General features: G+C 34.0%; 1 protein-coding gene across 7 annotated transcripts in view; it reads right to left on the reverse strand.

Annotated features, from left to right (window-relative positions):
• Positions 1-25,403, reverse strand: part of LOC143240237 (unconventional myosin-Va-like) — a 51,091-nt gene that overhangs the window by 21,528 nt on the left and 4,160 nt on the right. For 6 of the 7 annotated variants that reach the window (XR_013021647.1, XM_076482370.1, XM_076482372.1 and 3 more), the window contains 9 exons: positions 12,781-12,900; positions 9,958-10,097; positions 8,512-8,675; positions 7,224-7,398; positions 4,285-4,359; positions 3,976-4,060; positions 2,416-2,522; positions 800-926; positions 543-661 (listed from right to left, as the gene is read on the reverse strand). Coding sequence is in view for 6 of the 7 variants with exons in the window: in XM_076482370.1 (XP_076338485.1) it covers positions 543-661; positions 800-926; positions 2,416-2,522; positions 3,976-4,060; positions 4,285-4,359; positions 7,224-7,398; positions 8,512-8,675; positions 9,958-10,097; positions 12,781-12,900 (1,112 nt within the window). In the remaining variant the exon portion in view is untranslated. The remainder of the gene's footprint in view (positions 1-542; positions 662-799; positions 927-2,415; positions 2,523-3,975; positions 4,061-4,284; positions 4,360-7,223; positions 7,399-8,511; positions 8,676-9,957; positions 10,098-12,780; positions 12,901-25,403) is intronic. The other variant, XM_076482373.1, reaches the window with a different exon arrangement.

A 25,403-nucleotide genomic window follows, 5' to 3' on the forward strand; every position in this document is an offset into this window, starting at 1 on the left:
AGGCAATCTAGAAGCAAAACAATGAAAAACAGTTTTCCAGAAAATGACTGAACTTACTAATATTAGGTTGAACAATGGGTCTGGAAGGAGGGGCTTTGTTGAATTTCACACAAATTTCGCTAGCCATCCCTAACAAATAAGTAATATATCAGACAGAAGGCAGTTTCTCAGCACCCACCCACCACCAAATTTTGGGCTACTCTTTACCAACGAATAAGGGTTTGACTCTCACACTATAGCTTCCTTGTATCTTAAATGAAAACCACTACTACATAACTGAATGTTGATGAAAACCAATACACATGTCAAACTCTAAAGGTAACTGGAGAGTTACCACCGACCACTCTGATGGTATTGTGGTAACACAGCCAAGCTCAGGACACTCTGTATCAAAACTGTGAAACTGGAGTAGCAGTACAGAGCAGTGGATACAAGGAGTTAAATAAACTTGGGAAGAAGTTGTGAACTATAGCCTAACAAGCAGAAGTCACTAGTGCTGTGATCATCAAGGAATATTTAAAAATGATTACTGGTAGACTTACCATAGTTGCATTAGACACAGAATTAACAATCTGTCCTCGAACGTTGGTCGTGCGAGAAGTGAGGCCACGAAACAAGGCAATGCTTGAAATCCCCAGTAAAGATGAAACTGACTTAATTTCTGAAAGTAACAAGAAAAACACATATAAACTTGATTGATAACATTTGTATTTCAGTAGTGGAATGAAACTACATTTCTTGTAACCTAAGATAAATGCTTTAACATTGTAAAAACTAGGGTTAACATTTTGCTCCATACCTGTTCCACTCTTTATATTCGCCTCTTCTCCTGGACCGTCAACAAACTGGATATTGCCTAGCAACAGAACTGAAGCTAATACCCTGACAACATCCATAAAAGGAATTCCAAGTACTGAAAGACAGGTCTGGAAAGTACAGCAAAGACAAGTCTGAAGGATGGGATGCTTGGTTTTTATCTTTGTAAAAAACTGAATTCTGGAAGTAAAAACTAGTAGCTGCTGCAAACGGTTTAATTTAATTGAAATGAAACTTTATGTAACAGTAAAACTGGTAAAATGTAAGACACCAAATACAACAATAAAAAGGTTTATTTTATCACATTACAATTTGAATTAAAAGTTTTAAATTAATTAAATCTGAGGATTACAGTATGTAACATGTACAGTAATAACAAATGAATATATCTTTAATAAAGTAGTATATTAGGAAACTAATATACAGAAAGTACCTGAAACCCTACAAATTTAAAGCTTAATTCACTAAATCACTCATCCCAGGGATAGAGAAAAATGGCAGAGAGTAAGAATGAAAAAATAGAGAAATGTATTAAAGTTTTGTAATTAATTTCAAGAATCTGTGTGTGAAAGTAAAGACAAAATGCCACAATATGCCAATCACACGGATATCATGCCAACGAGGCCATTCATCCAATACCAGAGCTTCTTAGGCTGGTTGGAATACAGTAGTGAAAGTAAGGATCTAGACACTGCTTACATGACACTCATTTTCATGAAGTTAGCAGTCGTCTGGCTTCTCAGAAATTTACTGACATGAAGAAAATGTGGATCAACATCCTAAAATAGATCAGAAGCATTAATTTGCAAAGATTGTTTTTTTATTATTATCTTAAACAACTTTCAAAACCAGCATCTCTTATGTGGCCAGCTTACCATGCATAGGACTACCAATAATTTATTATGTTGTCAACTTCAGAGAACTACTGCATGGGTTCAGAATTGTTAGAATATTTTGCTAACCCTCGTTGCAGTGGATTTATGGCATGTCTTAGTTCAGGATTGACACACAGTTTCACTAACTGTCTTCACAGCAGATTTAGGGCATGCCTAGGTTCAGAATTGCTAAAATATTTTAATAACCCTTTTTATTATAGATTTAGGATAAACCTACTCTCAGAACTGTTACACTGTACTAACCCTTTTCACAGTTGATTTGGGAGAAACATAAGTTAGAAATGTTACTTCTACTAATCAATCTTTATCATACTCGGTTTAGATTTCTAAATAAGATTGCCAGTCTGTGATGAAATAAACTGTAACAGGGAATATTCTGTAACTAATAAACACTATAATTCATGATTCATTCCCTTTGCTGAATAATGTGTGGCATACTTTGAAGCATTATTTTAATTTTCTGTTGAAATTTTTCAGCTACTTTACACCTTACAACTTTGATGTACTTGAAAACCTTATTTTTGCCAGCTTAAGTTTTTCTAAGACTGTATATTTCTCATTATGCTCAAAACTATGTAATAGGTTCACATGGATCAAAACCTGGAATTTAGCCTTATAACCCATCAAGCAACTTTAGAACAGACAGTATAAACTACTGTAACAGTCACAAAAGTGAACTTTAGTTTTACAGCAGTACTTGTACCTTCCAAGCATCAAACCTTGAACTATCTTCTATTTCATCCTGGTTGGTGTCACCACAGTTCAGGTACTGAAGGTTTTGTATTGAATTTCCTTCTAGGCTTAGCTTGACTGCAAAGAGAAGTTGTTTTTTATACATAAAGAGCATTACAACATTTGTTTAAATAACTAAATTGTAAAGAATAAACACAAATAATGTCATATATAAATCCTGATATAACAACACTGTTTCAAACAACTAACTACAAGAAATAGATATAAATAAAACAATACAGAACTCCAGATATATTTTATAAGCTTAATGTTTATGGTAAACCATCAGGAACATAACACAGTTTTCTATCACATGACACAAGTCTAAATTTCGACTATGTAATGATTCATTTTGTTGAAGAAGGATAATTGTGTGTGTTGAATTGGGTCAATATGTTACAACCCTGTATATCCGTACTCAACAGAGTCATAACACATTGATTCAATGCATAGTCAAAATTCTACTTTCATCTTGTGATTTAAAACTGTGTTACAATTGGCTTCTTTGACCTTGGAGCAATATGTTATGGTCCTTGTTATCTGCCAAATGTTTAAAACACATGGCATTTTTTGAACAACTAAAGCATATATGAAAAAAAATCAATTATCCTTAACAGGAAATTAATATTTCACTTCATATAAAATAACCTTTGTCTGTCTGTTAGGGTTTGTTATAAAATGAAGTTTAGGTGTCTGTCTTATGGGTTTTGTTGTCAAACAATTTCTGGGCATGTTTGCCCAAATATTCAAAATGCATAATTTAAACATTAAATGTGTTTTTAAAAACATTTTAAAATCAATATTCTGGAGATCGTTGGTTAAACATGAAACAATTGTCAGATTAGTTGAAATATTTTTTAGCTGAAACTTAAATTATTACTCAAGTTAATATTCAAGCATATTCCTAATTGTGGCATCAATTGCAACAAACTTATTCAAAACATTTGTTTTTAGTTTGAGGCAAGTTATTTTTTGCCAAACAAAACACAAAACAAATATCCTCACACAATAATACTGATATTGCACAATAACCTTTGAACAACAACACAAATAAAGTTTTACTAGGGTGTTGCAAAAAACATTTTTTTAATATCCTAATTTTCAGGCCTAATGTCAACATATGGATCATGACTAAGCTATTAACACCAAAACTGGTGTAACTGAAGACAAAATTAAATTGTCTCAACAGCCTTTTTGTTCAACAAAAACATTTTTTTTTATGTTTTAGGCCTTTTCAGGTTTAACTTGCGAAAGTCAAAATTTGATTAAAAGATGTTAATTGTTGTTAATGATTTTATAGTTTTAATAACCCATCATGACTTAAATTTCTCACACTAATGAAATATTGAGTCTAGCTGTATACTCTTAATCAATGCAATACTGTTTTTAAAGTTCAGAACATAAATATTACTACTATGTAGGTGAAAAGTACTGTCTTAAATCTAGAGTTTTCATGCAACAAGTCAGTTCATTTTAATTATATCAAACACATCATAATACCCGAAAGAAATATATGAATTTTAAAATGTACCTCTTTCCTCCTTTGTTAGGCCTGCTAGCATCTGGTAAAATATGTGATAGTTCTTTTCATTCGGAAGGGGACGCACAACCCTCGCCTACAGACAGAAAGACTTTTACTAATATAATAGGAATGCTACATAATTACCTAAACCATGATACAACATATTTATTTTTATATGGTCAAATAAGTAAAGAAAAACCATTGTGGTTCAAAGAACCAGCTGCTAATATCAGAATATAGGAATAATAAAACACGAGAACAATTGTATAGATTTCTAATTAATGATTATTTAATACACTTACACTTATGCTTTCCCACCTGATCAAGAAAATAACAATGCATTTTAGTCCGATAGATAGCGCCGTCTGTAACCTGAATTTCGATAAAATGACCCTACGAAATATACAGAGGGAAACAAATATTGTTAGCTGGAATAATTAGTCGACTCTTTAATACGAGTTAATACGATAATTGGATAATCGTATTCACTAATTACATTGTTACAAAGATTAGAAATTAGAAGTAATTACCTAATATGCAAAAATATTTAAAAAAACAAAAAACTTGTTTTTATTATATCACATGATGTATATTTCACAGAAGAAACAGCAGGAATGAAGTTGAGTGTGGTTTAAACAGATCAGAATTGTTTATGTTATAATAAACATTATGCAGAGATTACATATAAAAAAGAAAGAGAGAAATCTCTAGAGCTATACAAATGCAAACATTATGCAATAGTGATGAGTCTACAAGAAAACAACAAAGAGCAGTGTGAAAATTACTGCTAATCTAACCTGTCATCAACTAGTTGCTGAGAAGGAAGTTGTGTTTCCAGAGCAATCCTATTCAGTATTATTACCTTATACATACCACTTCATTTTAAACACTTTATCTGATATGAGTTAGAAAACACCGTGATTACAACCATATGGTTAGCATTACTACAATGACCTTACACAAGTCGTTTTACTTTGAATGATTCATCTTATATGACTTCGTAAACACAATGTTTACAACTATATTGTTAAGAGATTGCTACAAAACAGATCCTTCCACTCACACTAACAAAAACTGCAAGTAATGGTTGTCACAAAGATGATCATGTGATCAAACTGAGAGTACTGACAAAATACCTCATACATATTTGTGTGTTTCTTGTACTAACAACATGTAAAATTAACATAACTGAGTTCAAATTATCAGCAAATGATATAACCAGGATAAAAACCTACAGATTGTCTCCTTATACAAATTATTTTCTATTGTTTATATGGTGAATTAATCACGTGAAACTGTGGAATACATTACAACGTGGGTTTTGAAGCAGGCAATAGAAAGCACCCTTACCACCACTACTTCTATCATTACTTTTTTGTATAAAGACATCCCAACCATCTCACACAATGTTTGCACCCCTACCACTGTCATTACATTTTTGTATAAAGTCATCCCGAACATCTCACACCATGTTTGCACCCCTACCACTGTCCTTACTTTTTTGTATAAAGTCATCCTGAACATCTCACACCATGTTTGCACCCCTACCACTGTCATTACATTTTTGTATAAAGTCATCCCGAACATCTCACACCATGTTTGCAGACATACCACTGTCCTTACTTTTTTGTATAAAGTCATCCTGGCCATCCCACACTATGCTTTAAGCATATACTTGTTGTGATAAAAAAATGTTTTCTGTATACATTATTAATTTATTTGTTTTGTGAACGAATATATAATTATTTTGTTTTGTTCATAACAAGAGAATTAGAAGCAATTACTTTGAATTAAATGTTATGATAAGTTTAGTTAGGGTAAATCAATAAATGTCAAACTTTGGATTTGTAACTCACTATTGTAGAGATTATCAAATATTGCATGAAATTTATTGTTGTATAGAATATAGTGAGCAAACAATTAAGTAAAAAACATAAAAATACTGTGAGATGAATGGGAAGAATAGACAACCAAAGAGAGAAAAGACTATTAACAAAGGAAAGTGAAGTGAAAGAGATGTTTGGACATGGAAGGAAATCCTAACGGTTGATATATGTTACAGTAAAACTAGATTATTTCATCAAAGAGAGTTCTAAAGTAATTGAACCTGTCTGTGTAGACTTTGATGAAAACAGGCATTTTAGTAGGTTTTAGGACTAAAAAGGTTTAGATGATTTTTAAAAGTCTACAATACAATTGTGGTAACTCGACAAAATGTAAACAAACTATGCTCAAACAGTTTGGTGATAATAACAGAAAAAAATATTTTAGCTTATCTACTGAAATTCGAGAGTATTTGAGTAGGCCTAAGTGGACTTTTGACAAGAAAAAGAAAATTATATAGTGTTTAAATACCTTTGATTATCTATTGCATAAATAATTTGTTGTACATATGTTTAACTAGTTCCAAATATATATGTATATGTATTATTCTCAAAATAAATGAAATGAGTGCTTTTCATATTTTTCAAACAGACCACCAACAAGTCACAGACACCTACTGCAGAAGAATCCTTAGTCCAACAACATAGTATATGTATTTATACTCTTAAGAAGTATGACTACCAAAAAGGCTTTACTTGACAATTGGCAAATATAACACAATCTTAACACTTTACAATATACATTGTGAATTCTTAAACCTTAAACACAACTTTTGGTGAGATAACAATAAATACTGTAATACTATATTATGCTGTAAATAACTTGTATGAAAGTTAGTAATTCTACATTATTTATCACACCATCATCCTACGTTTTTAAAGGATAAAGAAAGGGAACATCAACTTGTTTTACAATAATTTTCAAATAACAATACAGGCTAGAGCAGTAGTGTAGCAAAATCAGTGATGTCAAGAAAACACACTTGTGGAGAAATATATATGCAAAAACGGCCCGTTTGGGTTGAGAGAATATTTTACATAGAAGAGCGAACAACGTTTCGACCGTTCTGACGATGACCGAAGAAGGTCGAAAAGTTATTCGCTCTTCTATGTAAAATATTTTCTCAACCCAAACGAGCCGTTTTTGCATATATAGTGTAGCAAAATGATACCAATAATAATTTAATAACATTTACTAGTGTTGATTGACACTCAAATTTTAGCCAACTAGTTGGTTTTGAACTGTGGTTGTGTACATACCATTCATGTACACATGTATGTGTGTTCAACCTATGTTAATGGGCCAGTGAAGCACAGGAGTAAGGTATAGAGAAAAATAAAAACTAATGTGAAACTTGCACGTTCAGTACTCACAAAACGACTAGATTCCGAGTTAGCTGTTGTCTTGGCACTGCCTAGCGACCGAAGTACAGTTATGGCAGCTGCCATATGCTTGTAGGTGTCCGTTTCTGGTCCTCCTCCAGCAACGTCAAAAAACTGACGCAGTAATACCATAGACGAATATGTTTTTCCGCTTCCGCTTTCTCCCCTATAGAATTGAAAGAAAATTTTTCTTAGTACAAACACGAAAAAATTCATTAAATTATACATCAAAAACATTGCCTTTACGGAATAATTTGTATACATTTCTGTTTTTACTTTTTGATATGTTTGAAATTTTCAGAGGGTGACCAATATAAACCATAACTTATAAAAAAAAAAAAACTGAATATTTTCTTTTGACTATAATTGCAATTATTATTATGAAAACATTTATTTACCCACCACCTTTTGGCAGTTGTTTATATTTATTCTTAAACATTATTCACAAAATCTGCAGCACTTTTTGTTGTTTTTGTCTCTTTAATGGCAGGTGTGAACTATGGCTAACAACAAGTGTTAGAAACGTCAAGAACATTCTTGTTATTTGAAATTCTTTATAATATTAGCACATCTGAAGAATGAAAATTTAGTTGTCATCAAGACAAGAGTATAGACCAAATGCTAAGATCTATGTATTATTTACATTTTCACACAAAATTCTTTTGTAGTCACATGAAAAGGTAAGATGATGACAACTCATTCTGAAGAATGAGCAAACTTTATAGAAAAAGAAACAATAATTATGCCTTTTTAACAAAACCAAACAATTGTTGATTAGTCTTCACGAAACCCAAAATTTTGTTGAGCATTTTTTATCAAAGCAATTGCTTTTTAATTAAAAGAAACTTTTTACTGGGCATTTTTTACCAAACTAATATTTGTTCAGTAATCTTTACTCAAACAAAAGAACTAGAGAGCCTCTTTTTTTTTTACAAAACCAAGCAATTGTGAGCATTTTGTGTCAAAAATAAGTGTTCGTTGAGCATTACCTATCAAAGTGAATAGCTTCCTAAATGCTTTCATTCAAAATAAAGTGCTTATTGAGAAACTTCTATATAAACCAATATTTGTTTAGAGAAACCAATGAGTTTGTGTATAATCTTTACCCAACCAATTTGTTTGTTGAGCTTTCTGTAAGAAATTTAAACATTTTTAAACATTCTCCACCAAAATGAAACATTTCCCATGCATTTTATAGTGAAATAAAATGTTTCTTGCTCAGAGTACTCAAAGTCACACTGGAGCATATGCATAATAACAAATAAATTCAAGATTTTACCCAAGAATGATAGCCTGAGGGTAGCCTGTCTCTGACTGTTGACGAATGGCTTCATGGACCACATAGAGTAACTGTGGACACCTTGAGGAAGCACTGCTAAGTGTGAGAGAATTCCCCACGTCATTATAAGAGTTTATAGTGAGAAGGACTGGACCTACATTTGTCTGAAACAAAGGTTAAATATGAGATGTGTGAACTATAACATTGCTGTTTTGTAAAGGCCTACAGTAACTAACCACTATAACCAGAGTTGCACAACAACAACAAAAATCACAAATTTATTATACTTTGACAAACACAGAAATTCAGAGTTTGACTTACAAATTATTCAAATACAAACTTGATAACTTACCAAAACACAGTAAAAAAATATGTACCTGACCAGGACTTGAAACTAATATTAATAAACAACATAATAAATGTATCCAGTTTAATAAATATTTCAATAAAGTTTTTTGTTTTTTTTTTGTTACTTTTACACAAAGCTACACAAGGACCATCTAAACTAGCTTCCCCTAAGTTAGCAGTATAAAACTAAGGGGAATGCAGCTAGTCATCACCACCCACTGCCAACTGTTATGCTACTCTTTTACCAACAAATGGTGTGATTGACCATAACATTATTATGCCCTCCATGGTTGAAATGGAAAGCATGTTTTGATGTGATGGAGATTTGAACCTGAGACCCACAGATACGGGGTCAAGCGTCCTAATAACCTGGCCATGCCAGGCCTTGAAATAAATAAATAAATCATTATACAAACGATCTGAACAAATAAACAAAATAAAAACTCAAAATAAATGTGATCATCTATCAGGTGTGTTTGAGTTTTAAATGTAATTAAACGTTTATAGATAAACTAAACTATAGGAGGATTAACAAATGAACAACAAACAAGATTATGATGAAATAAAAACAGTATTTGCTGTCAACAGTTTCTTAGCAACTTAGCTTTATTTAAGCTGAAGAATCAGATAAGTTTTGTAAGCTTATGTGAATAAAGCCAGCTATTGCTCTAGCACAAAGATTGACTTTGTTTCCATGTAGATAAGAGATGTAACCAGCCAAATGTGAAAAAAAAACTACCTCCCACTACCACTAGTACACAGACTTTGGTGGCCATGAATTAATATATGTGTCTGTATTATAGCAAAGCCACCTCAAACGATCTCATGCTGTATCTACCGATGGTAATCAAACCCCCAATTTTAGCATCGTGAAAATGAAGATTTATCATGGTCCTAGCAGGGGGCTTAAATTAATATGAAAAAAGATTTATTTTAAAACTTATATTATTTGGTTCATATCATGGAGAGGATGTGCGTGACTAAATGTGGTGGAACAAAAAAGTGACGCCATCTTCCCTTATAGCAGAGAGGGTAATTTATATATTTTAATTCTGTAATAAACTTAGAAAAAACAAATACTTTTACGTAAAAACGTACAAAATATTCTTTGTTGTAAAACCTGGTGTGGAGAGTACGCAACACAGCGTCTTCTGTCAGAGGTCCTGGAAGGTGAATCAAGTCGTGAACGTCTGCCCATGCGCTGGGCCGTATCATTCCGAATGTAGGCTTAGAGAATTCTGGGAAAAAAACATACAAAATATGAGCTATGAAACTTCAAAAAATTGATGAGATAAAAGTTAATATTATTGTCGTTGTTTTCCTAATTTTATAAAATGACCAGTTTAGAAATTTACAAATTTACAAAAGTTTAATGTAACTTAACACTCCTACGAAAAGTGGGGCCTAATAATAATAAAATCATTATTTTATGAATAAATAAAAGTTATTCATTTAATGAAATGAAATCAACTGAAATGGCAATTTCATTTAAATACAAATTTATTAGCCTAATATTAATAACCTTTCAAGTTGCTCTGGGGCCTATTAGGCCCCACTTTTTGTAGAAGTGTTAACAAAATCATGGTAAAATCTCTTATAGAAAGTTCTTTAGTAGTAATACATCTGTGATCTCACCTGGGGGATCCGGTAGAAAAGTATGAGTGATCTCATGGGGGGAAGAGGTTCTCCCGTAGTGAGGTATGTGTGAGATATAAATTAACCTTATTATGTTATCTTCATTATAGTTTAAAATCTGTTCACCATAGAAATGTTTGAATTATTTCAACTAAAGAAAACATATTAGTTCATAATTCTCAAACAACTGGCTAAGCTAGTTTGATCATATACATCTCTACGTGTGAAACTACGATCATATATACCTCTGTGTGTGTGTGACAGAGAGAGAAAACTGCAATCCTGTATCTCTTTGTGTGAAACCTCCAACCATATACATCTGTGTGTGTGTGTGTGTGTGTGTGTGTGAAAACAGCGATCATATCTCTCTCTGTGTGTAAAAGTTACAGAAATCGGGTTGAATTATTGTAGGTACGAAAGCGTTCGACTAAAATTTCGAGTAATAATTTATAAAGGAATTTGTTTGTTGTTTAATAATGCACAAAGCTACTCTAGGATTATCTGCACAAGATTTGATGGACTAAAGATAAGGCAGTTAACCAATAACGCCAACTGCCAATTCTTGGAGTACTCTTTACTAATGAAAAAGGGAAGTGACCGTCATGTTATATGGCCCGCATAGCTGAAAAAGTCAGCACGTTTGGCGACGGGTTAAGATCTTTGGCCGCACAAATTTCGAGTTGGGCACCGTGACTACTTATTAAATAATAACTGGGAATTTTAATGACCAAATTTCACTATCAGGACTAGCATTCAAGCGAAATAAAGAAGTGGAATTATTGACATGAATTTCAAGCCATCAAAGAAACAAAATAGCGGAAGTTAACATTTTTGTAGAGAGAAAATGTTGTGTACAAAAACATTTTTGCATCTGCAAATAGGATTATAAAAATTATTATATTAGGATTATTTTAGCATAACTGATGTCTCTACCAATAGAAAAGCTTCGTGTATACTATGATTACATTTAAATAATTTGGTATTTTTCAATACTATTTGTAAGGAAAACAAATGAAATCTACAACTGAAAAAAGTGTGAGACGCCAAATTTCCCATTATGTTAGGCTTAACTTACAATTTTGACCGTTTAATCTAGTTTTTAATTTAAAAATTTCATCCAATACTTCACAACACATTGAAATACCTAAATAATATAATTTGAGAATAGGTTGAAATCTCGAAGTCATAGGTCAAAGGACCTACATGAGCATAATGAAGTAACACAATAAAGTACCGTGAACATGACATAAAAAGTATATCTGGTTGGATTGTCATAACATTGTTTTATTCTCGTTACAAGTTATTAACACATAAAATGAATTTCATTTTATCTGAGGATAAATTTAGGGCCAGTGCCCAGATCGTGTAAGATTTGTTGGTACTTGTGTACATTCTGCAAATGTAATTCAAATCCTTGCGTCTACGATATGAAACGCTTGCCTTTCGCTACGAAATTCAAAATACTAGTGAAAAGGCCCGGCATGGCCAGGTGGGTTAAGGCGTACGACTCGTAATCCGAGGGCCGCAGGTTCGCATCCCCGTCGCACCAAACATGCTCGCCCTTTCAGCCGTGGGGACATTATAATGTGACGGTCAATCCCATTATTCGTTGGTAAAAGAGTAGCCCAAGAGTTGGCGGTGGATGGTGATGACTAGCTGCCTTCCCTCTAGTCTTACACTGCTAAATTAGGGACGGCTAGGGCAGATAGTCCTCGAGTAGCTTTACGTGAAATTCAAAAACAAACAAACAAACAAACTAGTGGAAAATTATCTTAGTCAACATTAACACAATCATGGAGGAGATAAATATAAGAATAAACAAGACAAACGCTGTAATGAAGAGATCACTCAAAGCGACCTCACATTAATATTAAAATTAATGAAAATGTCTCTTTAGGGTTGAAATTGCAGTTGTGAGTTGATGAAGCGATTGGAATTAAATTCATAATAATACCTCTTTCATGTTTATAAGAGTTAGTACACATTTGTAAAATAAGTGAATTTCCCAACTAATTTAAATTTAAAAATAGTGTAAAATTAAGCATATAGGTGGCATATGGCACTGATAGCAACAATAGACTCGTTTTGTTGTTTTTTTAAGATAAAGCTACAGAAAAAGGTATTTGCTTCTTGTCCACCATATCCAATCAAACGTTGGATTTTAGCATTGTAAATCTCTATGCTTTACTGTTTACCCACCAGGAAACCCATGTTGATCTATTATACTTTAGGACTCTTATGCAGATAAACTCGCTATTCCTAACGTAACTTGGAACTCCATTCTACCTGCTTCAACGTGTGGGACAGCATCTGTCACGTGCAGTCTGTTCCGTAACGTCACCAATTCCGAACTGAGACTGCGCAGTCGCTGTTGAAGATAAAGTGCTTCGTTTGATGAGCATGCGTCTGAAAATGTACAACAAAAATCAACCATCTGTATATCATTTAAAAAAACTACATCTTTTAGAAGTGTCTTCAAACATGTTTAGAAATAAAATAATAATGAAGCCACGTACTGCTTGCGATACTAGCACAAAGTGTAACGATTCATTACAAGGACTAATTCACAACCCTAAAAGAACCTTCAGTTTTAACAATATCCTATAAAACTTCTTCAGGTGTCTCGTTAAATTAGCAAAAAAATCAGTTTAAACGATGAGAGGAAGAACCGGTTTGACTCAACGTCTTTCAACACAAACAACAACTTGTACAAAGTTAAAAGTCTTGTAATCATATTTGCAGTTCTAACGACACTTATGCGACGAAGAAAAGTGTTACCATGGAAACGTATTATAATGTGTATAATAAATTCATGGTTATCCCACATTAATTATTTTCTATCTTACTACGCTAGGGGTCAGTAGGTTTTCTTCTTCTTAAGAATTTCTGTTTAATAATTCAATCTCAGAATGATTAAATCCTTTACTATTTCTCTACCCAACGAAGGAATATTCACCTCAACTGGTAACAAGCGTACTCCAAAAGAAACATTAAAAATTCTAGCAAATCGTTGCCACTAGAAATACCAGTCTTTATCGTACACGTTTTACAATGTTACTAATAGCATTTACTGTAGTAGATAATTCTACAACAGCCATACATTTCAGCAACAGTTCTTTGTATATAATACTTACAATACTGTATTTACAAAACTGTCAAATACACAGCCAAAACTATCAAAATACACACTGATATAATTAAGTAAAAATATTCCATTTTTATGTATTGTGGATTATAAAAAAAAAAACGAGTTAAACTAAGTCTTTAATTTTAGCTCAACGTTGATAATAATTATCTTATGATACTCGGTGTATCCAATGTCAGATAAACCATTGACAACTACACTTAGCTCAAGACAAGAATAATTATCTTATGATACTCGGTGTATCCACTGTCAGATAAACCACTGACAACTACACTTAGCACAAGACAAGAATAATTATCTTATGATAGTCGGTGTATCCACTGTCAGATAAACCATTGACAACTACACTTAGCTCAAGACAAGTTTAAGACATACAATTCAGCTGTTAAAAAATGTAAGCGAATTGATAGGACAACAATACACAATATTAATATGGAGATGTTTATTATTCATGTATTATTTAAAATTAATTAATTCACTCATAACAAATCTGACAACCTTGACTACAGAGATGAACTAATTATACTTGAGATTATTTGTGGTGAAGCTCTGACTGGTGAATTGAGAGACAGAAAAAAGGAAACATAAAAATAGAAAGACTGCTGAAGTAACGGATGAGGAAATATTACTACAGACAAGAGTATGTGTGTACGGCTTGTTTGGCCTACTTTAGTTAATTTTCTTTACATTAAAATTAATTTAGTAGTTTAAAAGAATAGTTACTAAAAATTAAAAATAAATTTCGTGTTTTTTATTGATGGTAATATCACAGTTTTTTGTTATTTTTTATTAGAACTGTTTAGTTGTATATATACATAGAATTGTTTGTACTCCAGAAGGGTGAAGGTAGGCCCTGTGATAAAACTCTTGATGTTGGAGTTAGCAAAGCGGGTTCGACTCCGTTTGATATCACAAAATATCCTCACTTTAAGCTGTAGGTGAATTATAGAAGTGATGGTCAATTCTCTCTGTGAATGGTAGGAAACTACTGAATGTATCTCAGAACGGCTGGTATGGATATTAAGACTTTTACTGATAAGCAGTGAACAGCCATTCTGAGATACATTTTACTGAGAAGCAGTGAACAGCCATTCTGAGATACATTTTACTGAGAAGCAGTGAACAGCCATTCTGAGATACATTTTTATTTCAAGTGGGTTTCTCGTCATCAGAAACTACCGAATGGCTGTGGAACAAAACTTACGACAACAACAGATAACCTTAGTAGATCTGCCATTTATACAAATTACAGAATCAACAACTACATAAGGCAATTCAACAGTCAGCAAAAGTGTTAGAAAGAGTTTAAAATGTATCATTTCTAACTTTCAGCACGTGCTTTGCATACAGACACACGTCACATCCAAAACTCTCCACACGTTCCGAACAAAACATGTTGTTTACCTTGACGGCAACTTTGTCTAATTTCAATTAGACGATTCTTAGATAGTTCGCAAGGCTCAATTCACTTCATGAACAATTGTACAGACCTACAATATGCGACAATACAGACATGTTGGAACGTGTAAAATATTTTTTCGGTTGTACAAAATAAAACGTCTGTTTATTTTGCAAGCTAAAAACTTAGCAACACCAAAAATCAAAACAGTAATCTAGCAATATCAAAAATCAAGCTAGAAATTTGGCAATTTCAAAAAAATATCTTACACATATGTCACTCATTGATAAAATAAGAAATCACTGAAATCACTCGCGTGTACTTACTTAAATAATTCTTTGAAATCACTTACTTGTACTAACTTAAAAACAAGAAATCCTTTAAATCACTTACTCGTACTTGCTGTAACCAGTACTAAGTATTGGTAACTTCGTCCACTGATATAATATATTAAATAATTGTCGACAGGTTTTTTGTTTTAAATTTCGCGCGAAGCTGCGTGAGGGCTATCTGCGCTAGCCATCCCTAATTTAGCAGTGTAAGATTAGAGAGAAGGCAGCTAGTCATCACCATCCACCACCAACTGTTGGGCTACTATTTTACCAACGAATAGTGGGATTGATCGTTTCTTGAAACGCCACTACGACTGAAAGGGTGAGCATGTTTGGTGTGACAGGGATTCGAACCCGCAACCATCGGATTACGAGTCTAGTGCTGTGACCACCTGGCTATGCCGGGCCTTTGTCGATAGGTCCAATGTAGCGGAAATAATCCTGTGCACAATGTGGAAGTGAAAATATTGGTTAATGAGATTGTCTGACTGTACTTTGTTCTTAGTTATAATTTGGGAAAAATACAGAACTAAGACATTCGTAGATAACACAGAAAAATACGCGAAGATCAGCTTTTATCAAGAATTCTAAACAAAGGTTATAAAGAAATAAGTGAGAACCGTGAAGAAGCCCGTAAATTAAGAATGTTACACCCTCTATCAAACACCGTCTACTGAACTCAATGATAACAAAATTAGCAACCAAATGGCAGTAAACTCGGTGTTTACAGAGGTCTTGGTAGAAATTTGACACTTTAAAGACCATTTTCGTTACAGTCAAAATTTTCCGTCTTTATCAATAACAAACATATTACTTAAAGCCATCGAAATATTTCTATTACTTTGGTTATGTGTTTTATTTACATAAATATTATCCACTAAAGTTTGTAATCAATCAGAAATATTGGTTATTTTTACCAGATCCACTTTAGAATTCGAATAATTATAATCTGTACAGATATCTGGCCACAAGGCTTCCCTGTTATGTTCTGAGGTAACGTTTCTATAGTCTCTCATTATAATCTGTACAGATATTTGGCCACAAGGTTTCCCTATTGTGTTCTAACGTAACGTTTCTATAGTCTCTTATTATAATCTGTACAGATATCTAGCCACAAGGCTTCCCTAATGTGTTCTAACGTAACGTTTCTATAGTCTCTTATTATTATCTGTTTAGATACTTACACTAAAATATTGCCTTGTTTCTTGTGTTAACGTCAGTATTTTATGACTTTTTGAAAATTTCTTCTCCTAAACAACCAAACTTGTGTGAGAGCTGTCATTTTACTTACATAAAGAGAAAAGATTTGGAACGTGAAGTTGATCGACTCCATCCTTGTTCGACATGAAACGAGAAATGTCGGGGTAAAGTTTGTGATTCAATTACTCTCAGGCTCGGCATGACCAGGTGGTTGAAGCGTTCGACTTGTAATCCGTAGGTTGTGGGTTCGAATCCCCATCACGCCAAACATACTCGCTTTTAGGAGTGAAGGTGTTATTATGGAACGGTCAATCCGAATAATCGTTGGTAAAAGAGTAGCCCAAGAGTTGGCGGTGGGTGGTGCTGACTAGCTGCCTTCCCTCTAGTCTTACACTGATAAATTAAAGGACGGCTAGCGCAGATAGCCCTCGTGTAGCTTTGCGCGAAATTCAAAAACAAATACTCTCGAAATACCAAACCTCACAGACGGTATCCATTCGCGTGTGAAGCATTAATACATTAACACTTTAGAGAAGCTGCTGTGGAAACTTTTTATAACTCAATTTAATGTGTTAAGACAACATGAGACCTATTGGTCTATCTTCGCTGTTTCATTCTTTAAAGAAAAAACTATTAATAAATATTAAAAAAAATAATTTAAAAAAAGCCCTTATCAAGCCCATACACTTACCAAGCTTTCTCTTAAGTATACTTAAATTTACTGCCTCTACAACATCTGAAAGCAGCCCATTCCAAAAACCAACCAACTGCCAGTGTTAGAAAAATAAAATTATATTTCCTGAAGATGACTCCTACCCAGCCAAAATTTATATTTGTGCCCCCTAGTTCTATAATTCACGCTGGTAAGTATGAAAAATGTTAATGCATCAACAGTGTCAATTCCTTTTACAATATTCAACATTTCAATCAGATCCCCCTAACTATTTCTTCCTTTATTAACCCTTAAATGGCGGCCATTATCAATTGATGCTGCTACTTACAACATTCCTGCTGTTTAAGGGTTAAGATAAAACAATTGGAGATATTTCAACCTTTCCTCGTAAGACAACTCCTCCATTCCAATTACCGTTCACTGAGCCTTTCCAACAATTCAATGTCTTTCCAAAGGTTAGGAGGCCAAGACCGAAAACAATATTCCAAATGTTGCCTAACTAGTAACATATACAATGAAATTATAAACTCTTTAGACTTGTATTGTATTCAATATTTCTGTAGATACAACCTAAAATTCTATTTGCCCAACCACTAGTAACAGCGTACTGTTTGGATGACTTAGTAGATGGATCGACTATTATACCAAGATCCCTTTCTCTGATGTCACTGTCAAGGTATTCCCATACAAATTACACTTATAATTGAAATTATGATAGTAAATATCAACAACATTCCAACAGAACAAATAAGATCTTACCGAGATAAAGGAAAGATAAAATTCTACCAGTAAAACGTTAACACAATATCTTGGCTACAGAATAAAATAATAAAATATTACCCACACAATAGAAACACAAAACTCGCCAATACAGTGATAAAATAACGTCTTACCAGCACTATTTGTCTCCCATAAACACTGGAAATAAATTTACTATGAAAACGAAACACCTGTATCCACAGTTCACTTACCTGTTTTACCTGTTTTATCTGTCTTTTTGGATCAAGAAAGAAACAAACACTGAAAACAATTAACCATTAGCGTCGTAGGAAAACGTCGCTGTGTTTGATTCTTTGTTCACATGATCGACAACATACGCATAAATTAGGATAAGACGTCTACTGTTTAGGCCTAACGTCCCTAACTTCAAACTATGGACCAGAAGGAAAATAACCATGCAGAAACAACAAAGGTGGTTCAGCGGAAAGTGTCAAAGCTTATGACCCTAAAGTCTAGAATTTCTGTTTCAATACTTGCGTCGAGCAGAGCATAGACACACTGGTGTGTAACTTAATAATAAACACACCTTGAAAACTCCTACTTAATATTCTATAAACTATTATAAAAAGTGGATGTTATAATCTCTCATTTCCTTTAGTTGAAAATAAACTAATTAGTTAGAACCATTCCGTGATACAAACCACAAGAATTTAAAAATAAAATATTATTAAATTAAATAGTCACGCGCGCGCCATCTTTAGTATGAAAACAAAAGCCAAAACTTTTCTGCCGTTGTCTGTTTTCGTTTACCTTCGCAAATACACAGGAATAAATTCTGCGCTATTCCATAATTTTTTAAACGACAGACAGGAGGAACGTTTGTGTAATGTGAGACGTTGTAATTACACTTCATATCTACTTGATATATCACGTTTAACTATAGAAATTAATTAACATGTATTTAAACATTCCATACGTAGTTATATGGTAATTACAGATATTCGTTTTTAATTAACAAGATATCTTTAAAGTATTTAAGATGTGTACAAATCTGGATCGTAAAAGTTATAAATCAGAAGTTTATTTTGGAAATTAAAATTCAATGACATTTCCAAATGTTTAAAGTCTTGTGAAATAATAGTTAAAATAGATTAAGTTACATCATTAGGAACAGGGGCGTAGATCCTGGGGGGATGGAGAGTATTAATGAACCTAATCCGTGATGACGAGAAAACCCACTTATAGATAAAATTATATATGTAGAAAAAACGGCTGGTATGAGTAGAGAAAGCACAATGTAGAGGAGCGAACAACGTTTCAACCTTCTTCTCATCGGTCATCGAAGAAGGTCGAAACTTGATGAACCTATACTATAGTAGTAACAATCAGTGAATCTATATTATAGTAGTACCCATCAATGAATGTACAACAAAGTAATAAGAGTTAATGAAGCTACTCTAAAGTATTAATACACTGCTGGCCAAAATCTTAAAGCCAATGAACATTAAGAAAAAATATGCATTTTGAGTTGTTAGACTCAAATAAGTGGTTCTGCAAACGCTTATATCGACCATGCCAAAGCAAATGTTTGAAGTTATTCGCAATGACGGCCGTGCAACTCACTACTGAGACTTCTTGTTGGGCATTTCCTACCCTGTTTAGGATTTCATTTTGGTATGGTCTTAAACTTTTGACCAGCTAGTATTTAGGCTAATTTCATAGTGTTCACATTTTCTCTATTAAATGCCCAACAAGAAGTCTCAGTAGTGAGTTGCACGACCGTCATTGCGAATAACTTCAAACATTTGCTTTGGCATGGTCGATATAAGCGTTTGCAGAAGGCTGGCTGGAATGTTATTCCAAGAGGTGAAGATGGCTTCACGAAGATCATGCACTGTTTGGAATTGACGTCCATTTCTATAGACTTCCATTGCCATCCACCCCCAAGCATTTTCAATGGGGTTCAGTTCGGGCTAACACGCTGGATGGTCCAAAAGAATAACGTTATTCGTCATGAAAATATCCTTTGTCCTTCAGGTATTGTGGATTGCAGCATTGTCCTGCTGAAAGATCCAGTTATTTCCACACAAGCGAGCGCCTTCAGTCAATAAGGATGCTCTCTCCAACATGCCAATGTTGCCAGCTGCTGTTTGACGCTCCTGTATAACCTGAAGCTCCATTGTTTTATGGAAGGAGAAAGCACCCCAGATCATGATGGAACCTCCTCCACTGCGTCGCGTAGAAAATGTCTCCGGTGGGATATCCTTATCGTGCCGGTAACGTTGGAAGCCATCTGGACCATTCAGGTTAATTTTGTTTCTCATCAGAGAACAAAACCTTCGTCCACTTTTCTACGTCCCATGTTTGGTGCTTCTCAGCAAAGTTTAACCGATCTGTTTCGTGGTGTGGAAGAAGGCGTGGCCTTTAAAGACGTTTATGGTTTTAAAAGCCTTTCTCTCGTAGATGCCGTCTTATTGTTCTTGAGCTGCATTCTGCGTTCGAAAGAGCCTTAATCTGGTTCGACGATCGACTGGTGTATTGCCGGACAACCCATCGAATCCTCCTGCTCAACGCCGGCGAAATTTTGAGCCGATCACTTGAAATTCTCGTTCGTTATCCCTCAGGGTCTTTTAAGAAATCTGCAACAGCAGTTTTACTACGCCTAATCTCACCAGCGATGGCAAGTTGAAAGAGGCCTTGCTTTTGCAGCTCGGCAATTCTGCCACGTTCAAACTCTGTCAACTTTTTAGCCCTTGCCATGTTTTCCCCCAATGTAACACAGGAGATGTCAGTGGAAGATGTTGACAACGCTATTGAACACAAATGACTAAATTTCGTTACGTGTTTATCGATTAACGCTTCGTTTCAGTATGGTCTTAAACTTGTGACCAGCTGGTATTTAGGGTAATTTCATAGTGTTCACATTTTCCCTATTAAATGCTTAGAAGTTTTTAATTTTTATTTTCCCTTTTCTTATTTTCATCTTTCGAAGCTCTACTCAAATAAGATGTTGAGTCTAACAACTCAAAATGCATATTTTTTATTTATATTCATTATCCTTTATATTTTGGCCAGCAGTGTAATTAATTAATTTTAACCGATCGACTTAGCCTTGGAAACAGCTGAAGAGCCCAGTCGACTTTGGACATAACAGTTATGACAGCTATGACGTGGCTGTCATATTTTAAAACATTTTTCCCTTTCACTTACAAGTTCTTAAAACTACACGGATAATAAAAAATATTAATTCTCCTATTTAAAATAGCAGTACGTAAAAAATTACTGATAGCAGTGTTATTATAACTACCTATATTTACACAAAGCTTAATAACAAGTTATTATTATTAAAAGATATTTGATACACTGTTAGAACGTGTAGATCTACAATGCGTATATATTGTAATTTCCCCGTACTTTTGCTCAATCCAAGTAAAAAGAACTTTTGAATAAGTCACGTGCATATTATCCCTCTCACAGCTTTCTCACTTTCTTCGTGCGGTTTGGTAATGAACGCACCGTTTACACCAGGTGTCAAAATACACTCCCGCGATTCGTGTTTATTCAGAGTATATGCTATATACACTTACATAAACTGTTTCGTTGGCGGAACGTATTCAAATTTTGTTCACTGTATTTTGAAACTAGGTAATTATTTTATTTATCGCTTCAATTGTTGAAAGCATTTAGTGTAAATTTATTTAATAACTCTTTCCCCTACCTTCGTGTCATGTTTCAGGTCATGAACGTGTTGAGACGTAACAGACATTTGGTATAATTATTTATTTCATACCATGCATGACTGTGGAATTAAACCATTGTATTCTAACAACAACAGAAATGATAACGATAAAATTCACTTCTTTTTTCTTTACATAAAATAAAATTTAATAATATTTTCATGAAATTAAAATAGTTTCGATTTTAAACGCCGTAAGTTACAGTGTCGCTTTTGTTCCTCGTGATTGGTTGTTTGCTCCAAGTTTTACGTTCACGGTTTGTTTTATTTTTTTAAATTTCGCGCAAATCTATTCGAGGGCTATCTGCGATCTAGCCGTCCCTAATTTAGTAGTGTAAGACTAGAGGGAAGGCAGCTGGTCATCACCACCCACCGCCAACTCTTGAGCTACTCTTTTACAAACGAATAGTGGGATTGACCGTCACATTATAACGCGCCCACGACTGAAAGGGCAAGCATGTTTGGTGCGACCGGGTTTCGAACTCGTGACCCTCGGGTTATGAGTCGAACGCCTTAACACGCTTGGCCGTGCCGGACCCTACCTTCATGGATAACACTGCACAACAATTTTTTGAAAAGTGTTGTTTCCTGAAAAGTGTTTGCTGATTGTGACATGTGCCTGGTGGGTATGCACAAATATAGTTTTGGTTTTGATTCATTACGTAGTAACTCTGAGAAATAGACATTTAACTGTTTACCGGCAATAACGTATTTAATTGCGTTTATGTTTCTAATATGCTATTAAATTCAACATAATTAAAAGTGTTTTGCTCTTGATTTCCGTTTGTATTCAATGTCCGGTGCATCACGTTGCAGTGTCCAACAGTAGTCAGCAACCATTGACGGATTCCAGTTGCCCAGATCTCGTTTTTCCATTGTAGCAAATGTCCTGGTGAAACTGAAAATTTTAATGAAACGGTACGTGATGGGCAAATCTGGGTGTGATTTTCGTGATCAGCAGCCAAAAATCTATAAGGAACACCGAACAGTGTTCAAGAAGCAAAAACTTTGTTGTGCAGTGTAATACGTACCCCAGTGTTACAGCGGTAAGTCTACGGATTTACAACGCTAAAATCAGGAGTTCGATTCCCCTCGGTGGACTTAGCAGATAGCACGATGTGGCTTTGCTATAAGAAAACACACACATATATACATAGATAATATATCATTTCCGTCTTGTAATTGGTTCTTTCAAAGAAAATCAAATTTTTAGTTCATTGATAATGCATCATTTCCGGCTTTCAACTGGTTCATTTAAAGACTGTCAGGTTTTTTGTTCATGGATCATTCCCGTTTTACGTTTCGTTCTTCACGCGAGTATCACGTTTATAATTCATGAATAATATATTATTTCCGTCTTGTAATTGGTTGTTTAGAAGAGTGTAAGATTTTTGATTTATGTAATTGAACTACACTCACTAACAGCACAGAAGAACATACTAGACATTGCGCTAAGATACGGTTATGGTACCATATTGATAGATAACTGATTCTTTTATTCAACATGTCGTCAATTTCCGACCGGAGAATTGAAAACCATGCTCTTGTTGAGTGGTGAGAACACGTTACATTTTAAGTAAATATATCGAAGTATAAAGACCCTCGGTAGCACAGCGGACTTATAGGATACTGACTTCATGCCTACCTTATACAGGGTGAATGACTAGAATACCGACTTTATACCTACCTTATATAGGGTGTAAGACTAGGATACCGACTTCATTTTTATCTTATATAGGGCGTAAAACTAGGATACCGACATCATTTTTGTCTTATATAGGGCGTAAAACTAGAATACCGACTTCATGCCTCCTTCATATAGGGTGTAACACTAGAATACCGACTTGATATTTACCTCATATAGGTTGTAAGACTGGGATACCAAATTCATATTTACCTTACATAGGGTGTAAGACTCAGTCATGACATACTGTTATAAACGAAACACAATATAGTATTGTAAAGTTCTGATGACCTACTGTAGAGATATTTAAAACACCACACGATGAACAATCCCAGCCATCCATACCTAGTCAGTGCTGCCACCTGTCCGACAAGCGAAGTAAAAACAGAATAACATTTATGTTCAAATTCTGTCGGAGGTGAAGCTATAATTACAGAGGAAGGGAAGGACAATGTTACCAAAAAAAAAACATATTTTTATCAACACGAACAATTGAAGTGATTAACATTAAATCGGGTTATATTTTATATACTATCCGAAAAGACAATTTACACAATTAAAGTATTCGTTTAATTTTCACAGTCCAATAGACATATATACAAAATATCAGAGAACTATTTATTAGGCCTACCGCACACGTATCAGTGAATATACATACATATAAACAATGAAAATGGTACTACATGTTAAATGTCTACTTTAGAATGTACAGAACACTACATCTTAGATGTGTAGTTCAGATTGCAGAGCACTGCAGTTTAGCAGATGTATAACAGGTGTGCGGTCGTGAATATAATTTTTCGGTTTGTTTTTTCATACGAAGAATATTTCTCATAATAATTACCATATCAAATCGCCCATGTTTCTTATTTCTGTTTACACAACACAAAGACATTCAATTCACGTATGTTTCCGCTGTGCCGTAACCTATAATAATAAAGTTAAGAAGAAATAAAAATTGATGCTGGCGCCGTGTAGTGGATGTCACTGACATCCCCACACACAAATCCTTCACGAAGTTCGTGACCTCACAAGCACGGTTTTGTTTTCAGATTCAAGGCCTACAAAGACATTATATGACATAATATCTGACTGCAGGTGCCTAACGTACGTGCTGACATTAAACATAAAATAATCCGATATTTTGAAATGAATGTTGTTTACTTATTTTTGGTATTTCAGATTAACTTATCAAAAGAAATACTTCTACAGAGAGTAAGTTTATATCTATCAGGTTGACAAGAACTTAAAAAGGTTTTTATTCAACAATCCAAATGTTGCATCTAACCCTATTTTGATATTAATAAAACAGATAATCAGATGTTCTGAACACTGGTACAGGATTATCAAATGTCCAGGACATTAATGCAGGATATTCAGATGCTCAGGACATTGATGCAGGATAATCAAATGTTCTCAAGATCGATGTAGGGTAATCAGATGTTCAGAACATTGCTGCAGGATAATCAGGTGTTCTTGACATTGATACAGGATAATCAGATATTCTGAACATTAATACAAAATAATCAGACATTCTGAACATTGATACAGGATAATAAGACATTCTGGACATTCATACATAATAATAAGACATTCTGGACATTGATACAGGATAATCAGACATTCTGGACATTGATACAGGATAATTAGACGTTCTGGACATTGATACGGGACAATAAAATGTTCTGGACATTGGTAGAGATGATCAAAAGCACACTTAGGACATTTCTCACACATATTTAAAATAATTTTTCAGGGCATCGATAACTAATAATTGTTTACAAACATACGCATTGTATTTATATAATGAGAGTATTGAGTGTTTACATCTATATTCACGACAATACGGGTTGTATTTCTTAAAGACTTATGTCATTTTATGTGTCTACCAACAGTCCAAAGAAAATCTGACTTTAAACACCGAACTGAAGATAAATCATAAAGTGTGTGACCAATAATATCAGTAACAGCTGTTACACAGTGAATACACAAACCACGTTCAAGTGTATCGGTAACAACT

The sequence above is a fragment of the Tachypleus tridentatus genome, chromosome 13 (assembly GCF_004210375.1).
Source record: "Tachypleus tridentatus isolate NWPU-2018 chromosome 13, ASM421037v1, whole genome shotgun sequence".
In the NCBI taxonomy this organism is placed as follows: domain Eukaryota; kingdom Metazoa; phylum Arthropoda; class Merostomata; order Xiphosura; family Limulidae; genus Tachypleus; species Tachypleus tridentatus.